Source organism: Cebidichthys violaceus, unplaced genomic scaffold (assembly GCF_023349555.1).
Source record: "Cebidichthys violaceus isolate CVI_PGR_0920_01 unplaced genomic scaffold, fCebVio1.0.p SCAF_3, whole genome shotgun sequence".
In the NCBI taxonomy this organism is placed as follows: domain Eukaryota; kingdom Metazoa; phylum Chordata; class Actinopteri; order Perciformes; family Stichaeidae; genus Cebidichthys; species Cebidichthys violaceus.
The window spans coordinates 3,300,366-3,320,561 of NW_027176483.1; the positions used below are offsets into that span (position 1 = coordinate 3,300,366).

Here is a 20,196-nt window from a genome sequence, read left to right on the forward strand (position 1 = left end):
GAATTAACTCATTAATTCCCAACAGCCGCCGTGTCCAACAGAGAACTCTACATGGAGCCAGATGGCCACCGGTGACAGATGCATGAAACTGGATTCAAGAAATATGACTTTTCATAAACGGAGTCCACAATGTTAAGAGACCAGAAGGCCGAACACTGTTCATGCTGCTGAACATTTCTTACTGTTAACATCCACAGCTTTACCAGAGAATGAGTCAAGCAGCAGATATATATCTAATATAGAAGAACAAAGGATTACTTTTATTATAATTCTGAAATGATTTATTATTTTCATTATTAATTCATATTTATTGTTTAATCTATGAAATACCTGGAAATCAGTCAAAGACCATGACTTCAAATATCTATTTTGGTCGGACTAACAGCAAATGAGAGTTTTGGGCCTGTGTGGTTGAAAGATTTGTGAAATGATAAATCGACAAATTGTTCCAGCTTTATCCAACCAACTCAGAAATTCCAAGCGTGAGAGTTGCTTGTAAAGCTAATTTGATGAATAAAATAAAAGGAAATTGCAAAGCAATGCGTGTCATACAGAAATATCTTTAAATAAATTAAATTAAAAGACTGGATAAAAGGTTTTTATTTTCCAAAGTCAATCCAACAACTGAATGAAGAAACAAAACCGTCTGATTTTGTGCGGAGCTCCACATTCACATGTTGGAAAGCGACTCGCATGAACAACTTAACACTGATCGATTATCTCGTCTTGCTGACCTCTCCCGATTTAACGCCTCACCTTGCTGCAGTGACGTAGAAGCGTACTCCAGGGTGAGTCGGTACACCGTGACATCACTGTTGGGTGTGGTGAAACATTTCTGACTACACCAATCAGGGATGCGGTCAGAGTTCAATATATATATATTTTTTTCGCCCGAAATTAAGAGAATATATGATTTGAAATGAGCAAAAAGTGCAGGTGAGGATATATTATGTGTGCACAGATTATCCACACATGGAAGTTTATCTGAGGCAGGATATAAACTCCACACACACACACATCCATCCTGTGAAGAAACAGCAGGATCAGAGAGGCAAATTAAAAAAAAAGTGCAGGCAGAGCAGGTGGTGTTAGAGGCGAGCGCCGAAAAAACAACACAAGGTACAACAAACACCGAGGGTGTGTGTGTGTGTGTGAGAAACAGAAACTCTTTCAAATTTAAATTCGTTTTTTAAATCTTAAGAGACGTTTAATGTAATTAACGCAGCCAAACGTCAAACCCCCCAAAAATAGAAAACACAAGGAAATGTTTTCCCACAAAAAAAAAAAAAAGGGTCATGCAAGATAACAGGAAAAACTGGAGGAGCGTCGAAAATAAACTTGAATAAAAGCAGACATACCATTAGTCGGATGCCTGGCAAACGACACAGAAAATCTCTTTACTGGCGGCAAAGAGAACAGCTCTGAGGAGATAAGAAAGGTAACTGGTGTTACTGGGGCTGCTGGTGCCTGCGTCTGCCTGTTTGCCAGTGTTGTCTTTTTACATGAGAGAAAAACAGAAAGAGAGAGAGAGAGAGAGAGAGAGAGAGAGAGAGAGAGAGAGAGAGAGAGAGAGAGAGAGAGAGAGAGGGCCCGTCGATTCATCAATATCTGTCTGCCAAGGAACATGCGTGCAAATGAGGGTCGTCTCTGAATAAACAGAGAGGAAACGGCTTTCAGACACAGTGAATGGAAAGGCTGTTGAGTGGAGTAAATGATGGACATTTAGAACAGTAGACATGCAGGAGGCGTGACGCTGGACTTCTGTCTGAAGGGCCTTCGACTGTGAAAGGAAACTGAAGTCAACCGCTTTTTTTTTTTTTCCCCCTTCCTTTCCTCACCTAGTTCGACATTGTGGGAAACACAAGAGCGTGTTTCGCCGTCTTGCTGACAGTTTGATGAGAAGATAAAGAAGACGGTAAATATGGAGCCACAGACAGCGGCTTGTTAGCTTAGCATAAAGCCTGGACAAACAAAATGTAACTAAATCTGCCTAAAGATCACTAATTAACACCTCATTAATTGCTTGAAGGCGTGTTTTTGGTCAACTGTGTTTACCAGCTAGTCTCCAACTGAATCTGAGCTTTTTTTTGCTGAAATAGACGCTATGAGAGAAACGGGAGTAAACTAAAACTAGATCGTTATTACGCTCCGTAGAGCTGGTGCATTCGTGTGATCCATTGTTATATGGAAATATTGATTATAGGCATTTTAAAGTAATGCGAAAAAAAAAAAAAAAAAACAGCTCCTGTAGCCTTAAATGGTAATAAAAGCAATGCAAACTTCACCAAACATAACGGGAGAAAAGGATCTTATTTCCAGGATTCAGCATCACTCAATGATATTATGAATTAGAACCATGATGAGTGGTGTTAATGTCGGGGTATTTCAGCTCGTCTGATCGGGCCGTGTGGATTCATAAATGTTGCTCTAAACTACACTCATCCCTCAGTACACTTCCTGTCACATTTCACCGTAAAAGCGATAATATGATAATATTAAATGAGCAGCGACGTCGTCGGTCCGAAAACCCCCTCGCCTCTCTCTCTCTCTCTCTCTCCTACGGCTGAACACGACGTAACAGAACTGAGAGAGGAAAGCATCCGTTGTAGCCTCGCAGTCAGAGCGACACCTGGTGGATGAACTGAACTGCGTTTTCAAAATAAAATAAATCCCTGCCTATTAGTTTGGATCCATTTCATTTGCTGGTGAAGTTATCTGCTGCTGAATCAACCTGAGGATGTGTCACAGTCATCTTTGGAAAGCACTACACACAACTCGTGTATTTACAACAGCCGTGGCCATGAGAATGATATCCCATCCATGCGTTTGGGAGGATTAGACCTGCTATCAGGACCTCTGGTGGCTGTAGAAACAGCTTGCCTGTAACTCACCGTCACCAACAATGACACTGGGGCAAAAGGGTTGGGGAGGGAGAAGGCGACTGGTGGATTAATGGCTGCTGAAAATATATCTGTTCCAAATAACAGGCTGAGTTTCTTAACACAAGGATTACCGTAAATTGTGATTAATGAAAAAAAAGCCAGACGTCTGGCTCCCAGACACAAAAACTACTTTACTGTGGATTATGAAATTAAATTGCCTGAGAGAGAATGTGATACGCACTGCAAAACAACATGCACAGAGAGAGAGAGAGAGAGAGAGAGAGAGAGAGAGAGAGAGAGATACACCTCAAACCCAAGCAGACAGCGGTGTGATCGGTGAGAGGACGTGCCGATCCGGGAGAACGTTGATCAGAATACAGAAAGCTGCGGCGCTATCGCACAGCCCGGTGTCAGGTCGCATGCTCGGCATTTTCTGCACAGACGATCAACTCTGCCGTCAAATCAGTGCCCTCGTCATGCACACTGCGAAGGAAAGTCACTCAGGAAATGTGATGCAACAGGACTGAAATCGGTTTGTTTTGGGGAAAGGGAGCAAAAGAAAAGCAGGGAGCTGTAATTTAAGAAAAAAATTTTTAAAAAAATTTACAATACTGAATGTGCCAAAAATTGAAGCTTAAGAAACGAAAAGTAGAATAAGATATTCTGAAGCCGGAAAGAGAGTTTGGAGACCTTCTCAAATAAAATTAAAAAAAGAAGAAGAGATGAAAAGACCCGCCTCGTGGACGGACAGACAGACGGTGGCGTGAACGTACCAAACATGCCAATCTGGCACGGCAGACTGCCGGGGGACAGGGGTGGTTTTCGGTGGTGGTGGTGGTGCGTGCGGACGTAGTCCCGCAGGTTGGGGGCGCTACAGGACACCCCGAGGGCGGAGGCACTGAAGAGGCCAGAGCAGAGTGACCCTGTGTGAGGAGGAGCCGGGGGAGGGAGGTGTGCAGGGTGAGTACTACATTTCACACACCATGCTATTATTCATAACAAACGGATGCTTTTGGGGGGGGGGGGGGGAATTTGGGAATGAAGAAGAATGTACACCTGTGTGAAAACCCTGTAACTAACAGTATGGTGGATTTTCATCCTTTAACTTCAGTTTCAATACATTTTTATTTATCATAAACTGCAGAATTATCACGGACAATCTGAAAACAAAGCTGCTATGTGTTCCCTGAAATGCTGACATATAAGCTACAAGGTTTCCACAACAGTGACCTCTTAATGTATGTGTGCATATGTGTAAACAAGGCCTTCAAGTGAGCGAACAAGGGAGTTCAGAGCATGCGTGTTGTGTACGCAAAAAAAAAAAAAGCAGCAGAAGCGTGACGAACGGGGCCCAGACAGTGTGGAAATGGGATTATTTCAGACGCCCTCTGAAGTTGCAACAGCCAATACCAATAAAAATTAAATTTTTATCTTTAATTTAATATGTTTAAATAAGTACGGAGTTTATAGACCACACAGAAGAGGAACTATAATCTTTTGGAATTGCCAAAAACCATTTAAAAAGGCGTCTGCTCGTCCCTCTGTTCTATAAACAGTGTGGCGGTATGAGAGGCGGCTCGCTGGCAGAGGGCGTCCCCGACACCTGCTGCCCTCGTCAGTGACCTGTGCAAAGCCGGTGTTGCGGATGAACGGGTGAGGGATCACTCGACGGCCTCGCGCTTACTATACATAATCTGACAGGGCTCCACACAAGAGTCGGCCGCATGCAGGCGTGTGATAATAAAGCACTGAGTGACGGGACGAGCGGCACATTTTAGGGGGAAGCAATACAACACCCATCCCGCACTTTAACACTAGTCCCTGCTCTCGTCTGTGTTGTCCCGTCTGCCTGAATTGTGTTATTTTTACTTGAGAATTTCTTTGAATTGGAAAAGTCTTACAATAAGCTTCTGTCTTTCCCCTCTACCACGCATCCGTTTAGTTTAATCTCGGTCATAATTGAGCAAACGAAGGAGGTAAAGTGCTCCGGAAACAAAGCCGCGAGAAGTGACGCGGTGGAACAAAGCCGAGTGTGACACGCAGGTTTGTAATTCACAGTGAAGCACACGCCGTGTCCACAAAGTCACTCCACTCCCTGTTCTCACGCTTTTATCCACGCCTCTGGATTTAGACGACGGCCTTTTCATGCGTGTGTGTGTGTGTGTGTGTGTGTGTGTGTGTGTGTGTGTGTGTGTGTGTGTGAGTGTCACCGTGTTAGCGGTTAGTCGTTGCCCTTGTTTTGCTGTGCGTACACTTTCCAAGAGTCCTTCAAGGGCTCCGTCTTTAGGGGAGAGGTTAGATCACTTTGGAAGGGGCCCAGAGAGGGTCTTACAAAGACCCTCTGACACACCTGATTTGGAACATCTTAACTAAGTCAACGTTTAATCTTATTTAAAAGGTTAAGACAGCAGTAAAACCCGTGTTAGACTGCGGAGCATGTACCGTCCCTTACAGCTGCTGAATATTACATTATTACAAGGAGACCCTCATATCTACATATTTAACTATCTACCTCTGATTTTGGGATCATGTTTTTAAATAATATACAATACATTTTCATGCAGGACTAATTCTTAAATGGCATTCCTGCAATCGTCAAATTATCTTATTGATGACTTTTTTTTATCCCCCACAATTCTATCTATTTTGAGTATGAACAAAGGAATAGAATAGAGCTTCTAACAGCTGTAAACTGATCTTGGATAACATTGTTTTTTTTAAATAAAAAGCTGAATGGCAAACGTCTTTGAGATAATAATTGAATTGGATCATCGGTAGTTTGGTTCGTTCCGGTGGAGATAGAAACACCCCACGGTATGTTCCCTATGCGGTCACTTTATCACCTGCGTAGAAAGGCTATCTTCTCTGGACCGCTATGTGACACCGGCGGTCCGGCAGTTGGCCGCCAACGCAACTCTCTCCCCCCCCCCCCCCCCCCCCCCCCCCCCCCCCCCACCGCTGACCTCTGCCCTACAATAGTTTGGAGTCTGATCCTATTTGGCTGCTGCTGAAAGCTAAGCTGGGATGGAAGCTGACCGTCAGAAACAGAGACAGAGGGGAGGGGGAGTGGTGATGGAAATAAAAGAGGGAAAGAAAAACAGACCGAAAGAAATACTGGGAGACACACACACACACACACACAGAGACAGAGAGAGAGACAGAGAGAGAGAGAGAGAGAGATGGATAGGTGGGAGGGCTTGTGATGAGGAGAAGATCAGTGATGACAGCTGGAGATAAAATGTGTTGTGAGTTCAGTGTGTCTGTTGGCAAAAACTCTCTCTCTCTCTCTCTCACTTACTCTCCCCCCCTCTCTCACGCGCGCGCACACACACACACACACACACACACACACACACCACACACACACACCACACACACACACACACACACACACACACACACACACACACACACACACACACACACACACACACACACACACACACACACGGTGCCACCTAGGCCACTGGCCGGTTTGATCTCGGGGGGAGGACTGGCGCGAACCCGAGGGGAAGAGTCGGTGGGATGTGCTGCCTTTGGAGGACTGGGTGGGGGGGGGTCCTCAGAAAGGACCTGAGTGGGGCCACGGAGACCAGGGGTTAAGACTGAGACGGCTGCCACAGTACATTTAGGAACCTGACGTCTCTCAAGTCACTTAAACAAAACACTTCTGATACAAAAATAAAATGAAAGAGCCAGTCTGGTTGTATCATTATTAGCAGTGAATGCAACACTACAGGGTCTGGTACCTCCATGGAGCCCGTCTTCCGGTTGCGGATCATAGGCGACCTTCGCTGGATGTTGATTGGCTCAGAGAGAGAGGAAGCGCCTGGTCCGGCTGGTCCTGGGAGAGGTCCTCCAGACTGCCCTGATTGGGCTTTTTGTCTTGATTCTGATTGGTCAGAGAAGAGAAGAGGGGGGGGGGGGGGGGGGGAGGTAAGATATGATGATTTGTTTTTAATCTTACCTTTTTTCATGTGACAAAAGACTGTTCAAGAATATCAACATTTCCTCATTAATATGCAAAATGTACAGAGGAAGTGACTACAAAGCATGATGAACAAGTTACTGGAAATGTAATGTTACAGAGTTAAAACACAAGTGGTGGAAAGGAAGCTCACTGAAGTACAGAGATGACTGGCTAAATCGTTCATCTCACACGTTCACACACCTCTGAGGACGCCGGGCGGAAGCCAAAGCCGAGCGGTACGTTCTCCTCGTCTTCGCACCCTTTGACTCCCGGACTGAAGTGAAGCTCGACGTGGAAACGCTCCTCTGAGGAAGGGTCCTGCTCACGACACAGATTCAAAAGACGTGAAGACAACGCCGTGCAGAAAACTGCGGACTGAAAGAATAGAAAATGAGAAAGACTCTGTGCCAGCCGACCTTATTGTTTGTCTTCATACAGCATAATGACTATCTGTGTCATGTAGTTGAGCTCAGTCACGGCACTCAGGTAGTCCATGGCCTGTTTCCACTGCTGGTCCTCTCATCCTGGTACTCAAACAAGAACACACCCACTGTAAAAGACACTTCAGACAAAAATACACAAACAAAACACCTGATAATATGCTATAAAAACCATGTTTTTCAGTTGATAGTTGATGGGTAGAAGATTCCTTCTACCCATTGAACTCCATCCCTGTGTTGACGTTTACCTGCTTGCATCCATTTCTGGATCTACTCTTATTCAAAATCACCATCAGCAGACACAGAAGGATGAAATTCCATCACCGATAAGACAAAATGGTCAGAGGGACTACAGCCTCTCGGCTAACTCTACGCATTGATCGGAATGTTTTATTAATGTGTAAATAAATAAAAGAGGTGATGAAATCAGACATACATCCAGCAGCCCTCCGTAGCGGAAGACGCTGAGCAGGGAGTGGACGTGGCTCTCGCTGGTGAAGTAGAGACGCGTGCGGACGTGACGACCGGAGACATCACGCCGCGAGAATACCTGAACATCAGAGGACGACAACACACGACACGAGTCGGGTCAACACAGCACCGGTGACCTCCGTAAACAGACACAAAAACACACACACTGCGTGTTTATGTGTTTCGCCTATATACACGTGAAACGCGCCGGTGTGCGTTCTCACAGCGGGTGCAGCTTGTTAACGGCCTCGTCCTCGTGGGTCCTCTGCAGGTCCAGCTGGATCTTCTTCATCAGAGGAACACAGTAAGCCTGAGCGATGTCCAGCTTCTCTGCTTTGCTGATGCCGTACTCCTGATATGGATGATATGGAGAAAAAAAAAAGCAGTTTGAACACTTTCATCCACTTCTTTATAATCGACTTATTCGCGGTCATGAGGAGATGGGAGTCTTATCGCAGCATATTTTGAGGAGAGGATGGCAGGAAAAACACGCTGGACATCACAGGATGAACAGATAATAAGTGACAAATCCATGCATGGAGGCCTTAAAATGGATTTACTGTGACCGGGAATTATGCCGAGCCACTTCCAGAATTAACTGCTGTATTTTATGGCATACTTGAAAGAGCTCTTTTGATTTTCTCTGCTGAGTCACACTTGCTTTTTGTTTTGTTGCAACATTTTAATATTCCCACGGAAATCAATACATTTTGATTTTATGCTCAAAAAGGGGGAAAAACGGTTTCATGACCACCGCTTACTGCAATGAATGTGTGAAATTATCTGCAAAATGTCTGCTGACACAACTCACTAGTGTGACCCATTAGCTACCATTCCTCCACATGATTTAAGTACACACTTTAATGTGTGCATAGCTAAAGCGTGACGTGTTCTGGGCAGGGTCATGAGAGAACGAAGCTAAATGACGGCAGTAACCTGCGGTATGACGATGTCAGCCAGGGCGCGGGACAGTCTGAACAGCTCCAGCGTGTCCTCCAGGCCAAGCGAGGCGTTGTGCTGCGAGTCGTATTTGACGCAGTCGTAGATGTCCGGGATCTTGCTGATGTCGTAGCGGCCGTTCTTCATGCGAAAGTCTCTCTCCAGCTTGGACCAGCGCTGCAGCATCAGCTCCAACGTCTCGCTGTGGTACAGCTGAAGGTCTGAGGAACAGCGCGGGATGACTAATCTCAGTCCACATGTTAAAAAAACGGTAATCTTCTCTTTTAACCTTTTCGGATTCCATCTGATTCATGCGGACTTAATAAAATATCTCATCTTCAGCAGAGTTAAACATTTGTATTTCTTCTTCTGAACACAGGTAGGACATGTTCTCACTACCTGCAGACTTGGGGTCCTCCAGTCTCTTGCGAATCTGTGCGTTGAGGCTCTGGATGAGGGCGTACACCTTGTCACAGGTTTTGACTGGATCCTGTAGGACCTTCATTGAGTTCACCAGCGACGGGCTGCCAGTCGGTGCCAACTAGGACACAATGGAAACAGAAGGATAGAGCATCATGTCAATGAATATATAGGAAGGACTTATACAGATGTTTACCATCAACAGAATACTACTCTTATGTCTGGCAAACATTGCACCAGGCACCTCATCAATCCACTTTGCCACCCACCTTCTGATAGTCCTCCTCCGTAAACTCCTGGCTCTTCTGCATGATTTCATGCAGCCTGGCCTTCACTTTCTGTTGGCAGTCGGTCAGAGAGTCGCTGTCACTGTCCAGCAGCCCGTTCATGTTGCCCGCTCTTCACCATCTGAACCAGGATCGGAGTCAACTCCCCCTCCAGAGCCAGCAGACCCTGCAGAGAAACCAGAGGACTTGAACCGAATCCTCGTGTACAAATATCGTTAAACACTTAGGTGAGAACTTCTGGAATGTTTCCTCAGCCATATCTCAGTAGATAAATGTTTGTAAGTAAACATCAGTTACACAATAAAGTATTTATATACTGCGTGTAGTGTAGTTTTTCCCAGGTACGGGCAGAGTTACCTTCGCGAAAGCGGCCGCGGTCATCTGCACCCGGCCCTCGTCAGAGGCGTAGATCTTCAGGTCATGGCGGTAAGTGCTGTGCAAGCGCAGGAGGCCGCAGCCTGGAAACCCGGCATAGTCACCTGGAAGAATGCACACAGGGTTGGGGCGTCATGGTTAACTGGCCTGGTTACTGCTTTGAGGGAGGTGGTTGAAAGAAAAGAGGAAGAGGTGTTGATTGCAAAAGTACCGTGGATTTCCATAGAAAATAGGCACAACATCACTTTCAGTTCAAATGAATTGTCCAAAAAAAGCTTTAGGCATGGTTCACTTCAGTTAAATGAACGTAAAGAGTGTGGTTCAAAGGAATGCCTCACCCACAAAATGACCATTTGTAGATCAATTGCTCAGCCTGTGGTAACTCTGAATTCTTGAAGAAAACTGTTTTTTCTCGCGCGCCTCCACGACGAACAAGTGAATCCTTGATGAATTGAAGTAAATGGGGGCCACAAACTCCCACACAACTCAACTCATGAGTACTCACGCATGTGAAGACACAATACTTGTCCGTGCGAGTCTTATAAGTACTAGCATTAAGTAAGGAATTAGCAAAAATGAGCATAGGACTGGATAAACGAGACTAGGATTTGCGTGAGAGTTAACAGATGTGTTGATATAGTTTAGTAGTTGTTAACCGTGACCTCCTTTAACTTCATATCATCAAGGATTTACTCCATTCCACGTTTTCTGGTGATCTTGTGGGTAAAGCTTTCCTTGAAAGTACAAATAAAATGAAGTGAAAGTGAAGCGGAGAAATGACTGAAGACGGCTCCTCTGGAGAGATCAAATACTTTAGATTAACCTCCTAGAAAATAAAATACAGTGAAATGAATGCAGCTGTAGGAGGCAGATACCAACGCTACAGATCAAATCACACCGATGCTTCATGCATTCTTCTTTAGTGGACAGTCAAAGCATCAGCCTGATGTTATAAAACTGGCTTTCATCAAAAAAAAAAAAAAAAAAAAAGCTACGCCCCCAAGAACCCATGACAACAAAGAATGCAGTAGGATTAGTGTGAGATGACCAGCGACAGCTCACAACGCCAAACTGCAGTCACGGTATCGGACTGCATGTGTGACCAGAAACACATGTGAGTGGATCATCTCAAGAAAACACACACACGTCAACAACGATTACAACGATGCACAGCAATCTGAATGTGGGACAAACGGGACAAGTCGCCGGGTGAAATGAAACTTAAATCACGGTGAGATCAGAGCATGTTAGCGGACGGAACGACACACGCGAGGGATGAGAAAGGCGTGGAAGAGGAAACCTTTCTCTTACCAAAGTCAATAGGGGACTCACAGCCAACGGACCGGCGATTACCGGCTAGTAGTTTACACAGAGAGCATCGACAAGGTAAGAAGAGAAGAAGAGCAGAGTTAAACGTGTGGAAGAGAAGGAAGCATGAAAACAGTGGCTGGGATGACAAGACAGCCTTTCTGCTCGCGTCTACTTTCACTTCTGCTTCAGGTTGGTTTTTTTTGCATGCACTGCGAAACAAAAAGCAGCAAGAAGCAGCGCCTGAGAGAGTGTCATCTATGAACAACACAGAGCTCTGCAAAGTGGTCAAGAGAGAGAAACCTTAATGCAACAGGCAGGTTTGTCCGCTTACTCGTTGTCTTTCACTCTGGATTAGATATTAAAAGGTTAGAGGTGCAATTTGTAAGCATTAAAGAGTATATAGGAAAAGCACTGCCGCATTTCTGCCTCATGTACAACACTCGACGTCACGGTTGGGTTTAGTCATGTTTTAGTCAGTCAGAGGATTCGGACACTGAGCTTCTCAACGATAGAGCCGAATTTCTGTTCACGTCTTTTGGTTCCCGATAGAAAAGACGCCGTTAATCTCGATTACCGTCATCGCTTTGACGATAAAAAAAAAAAAAAAAAAAAGCTGCAACCTTTGCACCGGAGTATTGAAGGCAATGTGAGTTTGCCGTGAATCTGTAGATGTTCAGAGTTTATTCTGAGCACTTTCAGGACCTCAAGTTAAGACTGTTTTGCCAGCTGCCGTTTCCAAAATTGGTCAAGTATTTAGATCCAGATTATCACATGGCCCACCGATAAATCACTGACTGACTCTATGGAGCTGGGACATTCCCATATACATACACCTCTCTCTCTCTCTCTCTCTCTCTCTCTCTCTCTCTCTCTCTCTCTCTCTCTCTCTCTCTCTCTCTCTCTCTCTCTCTCTCTCTCTCTCTCTCTCTCTCTCTCTCTCTCTCTCTCTCTCTCTCTCTCTCTCTCATCGCCGTCAGTCCTCGTGTGCATCTGACCGGCTGCTTCAAATCCAAACTAAGAAATAAAAAGGGAGGAATTAATACATTATTCTAATACACATTGGTGAGGAGTAGCAGAGAAAGGGACAGGCAGTGAACACTTAAAAGCTGTTATCATTCACTCATCTATTTTATTATTGCGTAGGAGTTTAAGTGAAGGCAACACACCAATAACGAAAAAGCGCAAAATAAACCAAGTGGCAGCGGTGAGCCTGAAAACCTGGCTCGTCGAGTCTAAAATAACCTCCACCCTTGATCTCGTTTGCCACGCTGTGCAGTATGTCAGCTATGCAGTGTTGACACTGTATACTGTAGTGCTTTGAGTGGCTGGAAATAGACCGTTATGAGCGAAGGCACACGTGGGGACGAAAGACAAAGCTGTGTGATTATCATTTGCCATCTTCACTGCAGTGTAAAGAAATTACCTTTAGAATGTTTTTGCATTTGTGCATTTTTTTTTTTTTTTTTTTTTTGCACAAATGCAATCCCTCTCGAGTGCATCGACTAGCTAACGCGAGTATGACTCCAGCGCGTACCTTGACCTCCAGGGTACATGCAGCGGAAGGCCCGGCCCAGCTCCTCAGCCTGAACCCGGCCTGCAGGCGTCAGCTCGCCGCCCCACTTCAGCACCAGCAGCAGAGACGGGCCGTCCTTCTTACAGTCTGAAAAGACAAAGACAGCAGCGTGGCGTTACTCATAGCAGTGAACACCAAACAAATTTCTCCTGAAGTCACCAAAAGCATTACATAAGGCATCGTCTGCATCTTCTAGCATTCATTTGGAGTCAACTTTATTTTTGTAATCAGATTAGTAGTATCTGTTTAGACATGATCTCTAATACCGTACAATCACCCGTTACATTACATTACAGTCATTTAGCAGACGCTTTTATCCAAAGCGACTTACAATAAGTGCATCAACATTGGTAATCAAAAGAACTACTAGTCACCAGAAGTCATAAGTACATCTCCTTTTCCAAACAAGCATCTAAGAGCATGAAGCAGAGCATAACTCAGAGCCAAAGTACAGTGCAGAAACAAGAAAAACAGTTAGTGCTATAAGTAATACGAATACAATAAGTGCAACAAGCTAGTATGAATACAATAAGTGCTAAGTGGAAGGCTCAGGGTAGCACTTCCTGAAGAGGTGGGTTTTCAGTCTGCGCCGAAAGATGGGCAGCGACTCCGCTGTCCTGACGTCAGTGGGAAGTTCATTCCACCACTGTGGGGCCAGGACAGAAAACAGCCGTGACCGGGTCCATCGGCCGCCAGGACCTCTGAGCGACGGGGCAACCGATCGCCCCGAGGCAGCAGAGGGAAGTGGTCGGGCGGGGGTGTAAGGCTTGACCGTGGCCTGGAGATAGGAAGGAGCTGTTCCTCTCACTGTCCTGTAGGCTAGCACCAGAGTCTTCAACTGGATGCGAGCTCTTACAGGGAGCCAGTGTAGAGAACGGAGAAAGGAAGTTGTGTGGGAGAAACCCCCACAATGTGCTACCAGAAGTATTAGCACTACTTTTGTGTTTTTGTACCTTCTTCTTCGCTGGAGGCTTTAGGTTGGCCGTTACGCAGGTAGGTCAGCTGGACTTTCCTGTTGATACCTGAGAAATGGCCGTACCTGACGAGACAACACACAAAGCACACACACACACACACATTTTGATATGCACATAGATGGACGGACAGACGGTCAGCGCACACAGAAACACAAGAAGGTTTGATCCCACTTTAAAGAATTCAGTTTAAATATTTAACAGCACATGAATGACTTCTATCCCAACAAAAGCTTAGAGAGGATAGAACACTGATCATCCACATAACCAAGCATTAGGAAATGTTTTGTGATGATTCAGTCATTCAGCAGATAGTTTGGGTCAACTAAAGACAAGGAGGGGTTATAGTCCAAGAAAAAATAAATAACATGAATATGCATATGTATTTTTCAGGACCTTCGCCTCGCTCAGAGGCCATCTCACCTTAAGAACCCTAACGTCAGAAGATATGAGATTATTTTCTTGTAATTTAAGACTTTAATCTGTGAGTTATTTCACGTAAAACTTGAATGTTTGTCACGTGACCGCTGGTCTCAGCCGAGTCATTCTTAGCTTCGTAATTTAATGGTTTTTTTTTTTACAGAATCTGGTTTGTGCAAACTGTCAATTTTTGGCAAAATATTAAAGGAGAATAAACTGATTTTGATGAAATACCACTATTTCAATCTTAGATTTAGTTATTGATTCTGACGGAAGCGCTTGTCGCACAAGTAAAATCTGATGCTAAATTCTGTTTTTACAGTTTCTTGCTTTGATAAATGGTGTAATGTTGGCAATTATTTTTTAAAGAAAACACGACTTTCACACCAGACGGTAGGCTGTGGGTTCAGAGGATTAAAACATATATTACTGGGTCTACTGGGTATACTGGGTATGCTGGGTCTACTGGGTATGCTGGGTCTACTGGGTCTACTGGGTCTACTGGGTATGCTGGGTATGCTGGGTATACTGGGTATACTGGGTATGCTGGGTCTACTGAATATACTGGGTCTACTGGGTCTACTGAATATACTGGGTCTACTGGGTATACTGGGTCTACTGGGTCTACTGAATATACTGGGTCTACTGGGTCTACTGAATATACTGGGTCTACTGGGTCTACTGAATATACTGGGTCTACTGGGTCTACTGGGTCTACTGAATATACTGGGTCTACTGAATATACTGGGTCTACTGGGTCTACTGAATATACTGGGTCTACTGGGTCTACTGAATATACTGGGTCTACTGAATATACTGAGTCTACTGGGGGTTCAATCACTGTTGCGGTGTATAAGCTGGCAGTAGTGTGACCAACAAAACATCTTACACTAAAGTGGATCACTACTCAATTTAGTGTTAATTACAGTGGACTTGCATGTCCCGCCTTCTCATCAAATTAGAACTTGTTTATTAAACCGTTGCACTTTAGGATACAAACTGTTTTGAACCTAGAGGAGCACCAGCAAAATCACTACAATGAAACGCTGATGGGAGGCCAGTTGAAATGTGGTGAGAGCATCATGCACACAAAGTAGCAGACACTCTCACACACACACACACACACACACACACACACACACACACACACACACACACACACACACACACACACACACACACACACACACACACACACACACACACACACACACACAAAGAGAACCACAGTGAAATCATCAAGGACATTTGACTGTGTATGTGTCGAGTGTTAATGGCCATGAATGAATGGATATTAATGGAAATGACACTCGGTGCACAAAACATCAGGAATACCTTCAACACATTGAATTATTTTTGCTATATCTAAACTACTTTCTTCCCCGTTTACACCCATTCATCTACGATTGTATCGGTCTGTGTGTGAGAGAGAGAGAACAGGTATTCCTAATATTTTGAAGGCACAGTCTAAGAGGACTAAAGAGAAGGAGGGAGGAGGTAATCCTTATGAGTGAGAAGGGACAGGGCGCGTACTGAGAGTCATTCAAGCTGGATTCCCTTTTGGAGAGAGAGGAGGAGGGATGGGTGGGGAGGAGCAAAGAGAGACGGAGGAGAGAAGAGAAAGCAAAGAGTTAGAGACTCAAGAGGGGGGTGGGGGGGGGGGGTTAAAGGTCAACATGTGTCTGTTTGTGAGTACAAGAAAAGATGGCTGAGCCCTGGTGGAGTGCTGGAAGATGACGAGTGGGTGACAGGAAACGGGAGGACGATGAATGAGGTTGTGTCGTTCGTTTTCGGGATTGACGTGAGGCGTCACTCACATCTCCAGGACGGTCTTGAGTTGCTCCAGTTTAGATTTCTTCTCCTCGATCTCACAGTCGGTGTGCTGGCCCAGTTCAGCCAGCAGCAGGCGGGCGATGTCCAGCACTTCCTGGAAACACACGAGGCAGTTATTTGTAATTTGGCTTCTTATCTTTTGAATTTACTCGACAGACTAAAAAAAAAAAACACACAGAGGAACTTCTGCAAACGTCTTGAAAAATGTTCAGTGACGGGATGAGTCAAGGATAAATACATAGACAACAAAACAATAACGGTGTGAGCATGACATATGCAAATGGAACTGTGTCCTCTGAAACCTTTCATTATACTTAAAAGGGATTCGGTCATAATCTGCCAAAATAAATAAACAAGGCAGAAGAGAGGGATTGTGGGAAAAAGGAGGAACACTCACTTGTAGCTGTTTTGGCTTCTTCAGCTTTAGCTTCCCTGACTTGTAGCCTCCATACTTCTCAAACAACTCAAAGAATCTGGGCAAGACAAACAGAATAATACAGCAATGTTAAGAAGTACAGTTACACTAAACGAGGACAACATGTTTTAAGTCAGACGTATTTCACATGTCGACTCATCCCTAAAAATAAGACGGTAAAGAGAGACTTATTCTTACAGCAGGGCAGACATGAGAACTTTAAGTTAGACTAATAAATAGACTAAAAATATAATAAACTGAATAAATCCAGTTTGTGAGGACAGACCAAATATTTGATGGACAGAAAGAGGGAGAGACGTCTTAATGTTGAAGCCAAGAGACTTACAAAGGATGTCGGACCTCCATTTTCATCTTTTGCTTCGGTGTGCGATCTCCATGGCGGATGATGGCGATGACGCAGCGCAGCTCCATCCTGAATGAGGCAGAGGAGCGGACGGAATTAACATGCGGCAGAAACTCTGTTATTTCACCAACGTCCTAATCTAAGCCTGAAACACACTGCTCATGATCAAGACTGTCAGGAAGTGATACATTTTTAAAACAGAATTCACCTAACATGGATTGATTTTTTTAAGGTTCAAAAGGTACAAGGTTTTGAAGACAAAGACATGTCGAACACTTGAAAGTTGAGGAACCATGAACACCACATGGCCGATACTTTGTACATCAGTACATACATGGTTCCTGAGGTTGTTGGGACGATGGGGATGTCTTCGGCTTCCATGGGGATGGACCAGGGGATGTGGAACTGGGGGGCTAACTCCCTCATCACCATGTTCCTGGTGAGGCAGAGAACAGCAAAGACATTATGAGCATTGGAACCAGGTAGAAAAGGTAAATATCACAGAGGGAAAGGAATGGAAAGTAAACAAACCGAGGGCCAATCTGTTTTATTTTGAAGGAATAATCTTGAATATTTTCATTTAAATAAATGGCTGTTAAATCACTAACTATCGTTGGAGGAGGAAACACAATGGGGATTGAGGCTCATGATGAAAGTGTTGCAATATTAATATATTTGCAGTATTACAAACTGGGCATTAAATGAAGTTACTGCTAATGCAAACCAAAGATTCCCCACTGCTGCAGCTTCACAGTAAAAGCATTCAACCGTTAATATGAAGTCACAGGAAATGTGTTCGTCAGCGAGCTCGACATTGACCGGCTTCCCTCGTGAAAAATGCATCTACAACACAAGACAACGGCCCTTCGGGGCATTTTATTTTTTTTTGACAGAGAATTAGTTTGAAATATCGCAGGAAGAAATGGAACAGTCGGTCGCAGCGACAAGTGAGCCGTTAGATGAAGCGCTGCAGGCAAAAGGCATGAAACAACTCACAGAGGGATGGAAAAAGGCCACGTATTGCCTGACTTCCTTTATTAAAACGACAAAAGTTTGTTTTGCTGCCCACAGTATTCTTGGACCTGCAGTATTAAACCGATTTGTACCACCGGTAAATAAATAGGGTGTCACCAAAATCACCCAGGACTGAAATCTTTACGATCGCCACTTCAATCTGTTGATTTAAAGTCGTGTCTCAGATTTCTACACAATGCATGTTCTTTCACTTAAACTTGCTACAAACTACAGTATAGCAAAATGAACGCAATTAACGTTATAATATTCAAGTAAACTTCCTGTTTCGAGTAACATGAGGAGTTCCTGCGAGGTCTTGGAGTCCTACTGTGTGCTTCCTGAGCGTCACACCTTGCTAGTGTCCATTACTGGAGAGAAGCTGCGTTTCCTGCGTCTTTCTATTAGTAAAATGTAAGCGTCTACACTCATAAAGCTTCGGTTACTTTGCCTGGAAGGAGAGGCGATAAATCAGAAACAAACTAAGCTGTAAAAAGCTGACAGCGGAGTCCTTCGGCTGAATTACAACGCGACAGCTTCAAGGCAATATTTACGTTTAAAAGGGTACGACATGCAAATTCTGCAAAGTGTCAGAGAAGTCAAGTAATCAAACTATGCAATCCAGAAATCTACAGGCTACACTAATATCATTAGTTAATATATAGATATAGAAGAAACCAAAGGCAATATAAAAAGAAACAAAAATGGGATTTAAAAAAAAAAACAAAAACTAACTAAAATAGAAGATCAGAATGAACAAAATAAAACACAAGAAAGAAAAACAAGATAAATAGCCTCAATAAATATGGATGGTATGTAAGCTGATGTCACTTGCCCCAGGACCTTGGCACAGTCGTCGTAGTACTTCATGGAGTTTTTGACGAAGCTGAAGCCGTTAACGTCGCAGACGAAGGAGTGGCCGTTGGCCCGGAGCAGGTCGAACCCGCACACCGTTTGCTAAAAGTCACATAGAACAGAGTTTAACAGATTATAATGTGGAGAACAATGCATTTTGAAACACAGTCTGTTTTTTTAACAGACAGATAAAGTAACACAATGATCAGTAAACAAAGAAAACACGGATACAGGATCTGGAGCGATGAGGTCTTGAGTTTCAGGTTTGTTGAGTTTATGAAGCTTCTAGAAGTGTTTTTCTTTGTTTGTTGAAAGGAACATTTTCTATTTGGGCTCCTAAAAACAACGTTCCTTTGGGAATACTGTGTAATACACAAAGTTGTAATATTAAGAGCTGGGCTTAAAAAAAAAAAAATACAAAGAACCTATGAATTATTGATTTCCTGGGCCTCATGATGTCGTCTTTATTTGTTTGTTGGGAGTTAAGTGTGAACTTGAATTCACTGAACGAGCTATGATGCTACTGGAGTAACCTCTATATTTGTTTACTGATTGGTGCACAATTGGTCAGAACAGTGTGATATGAATTATTCCTATTACAGCAGGCTTTAGGAAGAATAACGCATTTAGTGTGCGTCTAAAAAAACAACCTAATATGTCTGAAACTGCTCGTGTTTACAGTAGTTGGTTTACACGTGTTTCCTCCCTGCTCTGTAATTATATAATTAGGTCTAATGAGCGGATAGCAGACGCTCCTACTGTCTTGTTGGTGCAGTGTTTGTGTTCACTACAAATGGATTACTGCACATAAAAGGAGGTACCCAGCGGAGTTTCTGAACACACTAATGGTTTGGGCAGAAATAACAAAAAAAGAGAATGACCACAAGCGTATAAATAATGCAGCTCTCAAACAAAAATGGAGGTTTCCCGACGATCTCAAAACTCTTTTTCTTTTGTTTTCCTCCACTACATCCTCTTTATCGGGTCTATTCAACCGCAGCGCACCGATCGCTTCTGTTTACAGAAAAATAAGAAGAGAATAAATCACGCAAACGGCCGTATGGCGACAATAAATCCTTAATTTTGTCACGCGGTGAAAAAACTAATTCATAACGGATAACATTGCGGGAGCAGAAAGAGGACACTCGTAGTGCACAGACGGACGAGGCAGAGCTGCAGCAGGTTATTCAGCAGCAAGCGAGAAATCCACACAAATCCATTATATTGCAATTTATTCCCATGCAGGCTGATCAGAGTAACCTCAGGTGGCGTCTCTACCTTGCCTGAATATTTCTCGGTGTATAAATGTCGGTCCCCCTGAACACTGCAGCTGCCCTCCTCTATTGTGATGGTTAACAGTTTACCTTGAAGGCCAGGCAGACCTTGCGGGCCACCAGTTTCTCCATGGCGGTCAGCATGACGGGGTAACGGATCTCCTTCCCCTCACTGTCCCGCTCCACCTTTCCATCCAGGGCGGGAGATTTGCGGGCCTCCGCGTGGGCGTAGTCTGGACCCACTGTGTAAACCTGCGACGTCCGGACACACACGGACACACACCATCACGATTTTAACATTTCGGCACGAGTTACACGCGCGTGAATCAACTGAAGCGATTCAAACGACCTCCGTCGACGGAGGAGTGAACTGGCGCCGTAC

At 44.3% G+C, this 20,196-nt stretch overlaps 1 protein-coding gene across 1 annotated transcript in view; it reads right to left on the reverse strand.

The window, feature by feature from the left end:
• LOC137881168 (inositol hexakisphosphate and diphosphoinositol-pentakisphosphate kinase 2-like) overlaps positions 1-20,196 on the reverse strand; it is a 40,889-nt gene that overhangs the window by 10,866 nt on the left and 9,827 nt on the right. The window contains 25 exon segments of the mRNA XM_068722960.1: positions 1,359-1,421; positions 3,656-3,805; positions 6,341-6,368; positions 6,370-6,441; positions 6,444-6,455; positions 6,632-6,700; positions 6,703-6,774; positions 7,054-7,177; positions 7,277-7,368; positions 7,729-7,817; positions 7,820-7,842; positions 7,988-8,115; positions 8,700-8,923; positions 9,102-9,243; positions 9,392-9,517; positions 9,519-9,575; positions 9,767-9,888; positions 12,630-12,755; positions 13,622-13,707; positions 15,880-15,989; positions 16,293-16,368; positions 16,657-16,743; positions 17,009-17,110; positions 18,521-18,642; positions 19,905-20,066. Coding sequence (XP_068579061.1) covers positions 1,359-1,421; positions 3,656-3,805; positions 6,341-6,368; positions 6,370-6,441; positions 6,444-6,455; positions 6,632-6,700; positions 6,703-6,774; positions 7,054-7,177; positions 7,277-7,368; positions 7,729-7,817; positions 7,820-7,842; positions 7,988-8,115; positions 8,700-8,923; positions 9,102-9,243; positions 9,392-9,517; positions 9,519-9,575; positions 9,767-9,888; positions 12,630-12,755; positions 13,622-13,707; positions 15,880-15,989; positions 16,293-16,368; positions 16,657-16,743; positions 17,009-17,110; positions 18,521-18,642; positions 19,905-20,066 — 2,464 coding nt within the window.